The 2,200-nt window shown below is 30.5% G+C and overlaps 1 protein-coding gene across 1 annotated transcript; it reads left to right on the forward strand.

The window, feature by feature from the left end:
- Positions 1 to 1,042: 1,042 nt before the first annotated feature.
- LOC145600829 (kunitz-type trypsin inhibitor alpha chain-like) lies at positions 1,043 to 1,684 on the forward strand. Its single transcript, XM_081656690.1, has one exon. The coding sequence runs from the start codon at positions 1,043 to 1,045 to the stop codon at positions 1,682 to 1,684; it is 642 nt and encodes a 213-aa protein (XP_081512816.1).
- The last annotated feature ends 516 nt before the right edge of the window (positions 1,685 to 2,200 follow it).

The following is a 2,200-nucleotide window of genomic DNA, read 5'->3' on the forward strand; positions in this document are numbered from 1 at the left end:
CAAATTAATTTAATACTTGCAGTTTTTAATATTTCATAATTATATTAAGACTCTTTAGAATTCATCAAGATTCAGTTCTTCATTCCTCAGATTTGATTATGATTTTGTTTTTATAATGTGTACCATTTTTTTTTCTCTTTTAATAAATAATATTATAATAAGAAAGTTTGTATTGGCTTAACAAGATGTAGATTTTATTTTATTTATTTATTTATTTATTTATTTATTTGAGAAACCTAACAAGATGTATATCTTATATTAATGTCATAGAAAAAAAAAAATCAAACTAGGAAATACATAAGTATAAGTAACAATAAATTTAAATAATAAGAAAACTAGAATTAAACACAAAATGGAATTTCTAGTTTAAATTAGATGAATCTTGTACAATATACGATTTATTTAAATTTTTAAAATAAATTATAAATAAATTTATATATATAAGTTATGACATTTTATTCTTCCCCCCTTCCTCCACCCCCACCCCCCAAAAAAAAAACCTCTTTTTTAATTGATGTTTCACAAATATTGCACCATTTTTATTTTAGGAAGCAAAATACATGTATTCACACTATAAATACTAACTATACCCTTAATTTTGCCACTTGATTATTTAGTTTATGCTTACATTACATGGATAACTTTATAATTTTACCCCTCTCTTTTCCCTTTTCCCACTATTAACAAAAAGTATGCGAACCTTTATGATACAATAATAATAAAAAAAAAAAAAAAAAAAAAAAACAAAGGAAGTATAATCTTGCACATATACATTATAAATTTTTAAACTACTTCACATAACAGACAAATAAAATGCCCTCTATTTTTCTTACTAGTAATTGAAAAAAAAAAAAAAATTAAATAAAAAAAAGGTATGCCATACCTTTTTAACTTTCCAAAAACTCCCTTTAACCGTTACAAAATTTCTGTCATGCCATCCATATAATGATATAAATACCAACCCTCCTGTTTCCAATCCTCCATCATCACACAAAACTGAAAAAAGTAACCTAAGCTACAAAAGCTAAAGTGTCACACAAAAATGGCTTCCTTACTCTACCCAAGTGCTGCAATTACTCTCCTTCTCCTTGTCCTCTCTCCTTCTCCTAGTGTTGCTGGCCCCATCGTAGATGTGGACGGCAACATACTTGAAAATGGAGGGGACTACTACATCCTTCCAGCCTTTCGTCCATTGATCTCATCATCACAAGGCACAGGTGGCCTTAGATTGACACCAGGAGAGGACTCACCCTGCCCTCTTTATATAACCCAACACTGGTCCAAAAGAGGCTTGCCTGTGAAAATCTCGACCCTTTATTTAATACCGATCCTTTCGACTTCATTTCCGATTGAATTTTACTTCGATAAGGTTGCCACCACCTGCAATAAACCATTGAGGTGGTGGGTAGCCCCTAGTGATTCCAACGACAACTCGTACGTGATTGTTGGTACTAAAGGGCCATTCAAGCCTACTTATTTCTTCAATATTAAAGAAGCTGGTAAGGATGTGTACAACATTAAGTTTTGTCACACAACCGAGTCCGAAATTTTCAGAGTTTCGGCAACGGAGTGTAAGGATGTTACTCTTCTTGAGGATGGAAAATTGGGAGTCGCCGAGAATAGCCCTTTTCCTTTTGTGTTTAAGAAATATGTTCCAAAGAAGATTGCCTCTTATGTTAATTAGGTTTGTCACTTTTGTATGTGTATGTGTATGTGTATGTGTATGTGTGGTTATAATCCATGCATGAATAAATAAAGTTCTCCTTTTATTGATGATATCAAAAGCGAGATTTGTATTATTATGGAGAACTTTTACTCCTATTGATGACAACCATTATACTAATTCTTTAATAGTTGAGTTTGGTTTATTTTTTAACGTTAAAATTAATTATAAATCATTCATCTAATTTTTAAAATTCATTTATCAATTTTTAAATATTATTTGGATTATTTTAATATTGATTTTTTGTCAGAAACAACCTTTTATAACCAACTTTTTGTGAAAAACTACCTTTTAAAAAATATATTGTAAAGGACTACCTCTTTTTTGAAAAATGTCGACTACCTGATGACGGAATAGGAACGTTGACCAAACTTTCCGTCGTTGACTTGTCACGTGACAAGCACGTGCCCTTTAATAAACATTTCTTCTTCATTTTTTCCCCCAAAAAATCCCAAAAATTAACCTAAGGCAATTTTG

Source organism: Chenopodium album, chromosome 21 (assembly GCF_948465745.1).
Source record: "Chenopodium album chromosome 21, dcCheAlbu1.1, whole genome shotgun sequence".
NCBI classification, from domain to species: domain Eukaryota; kingdom Viridiplantae; phylum Streptophyta; class Magnoliopsida; order Caryophyllales; family Amaranthaceae; genus Chenopodium; species Chenopodium album.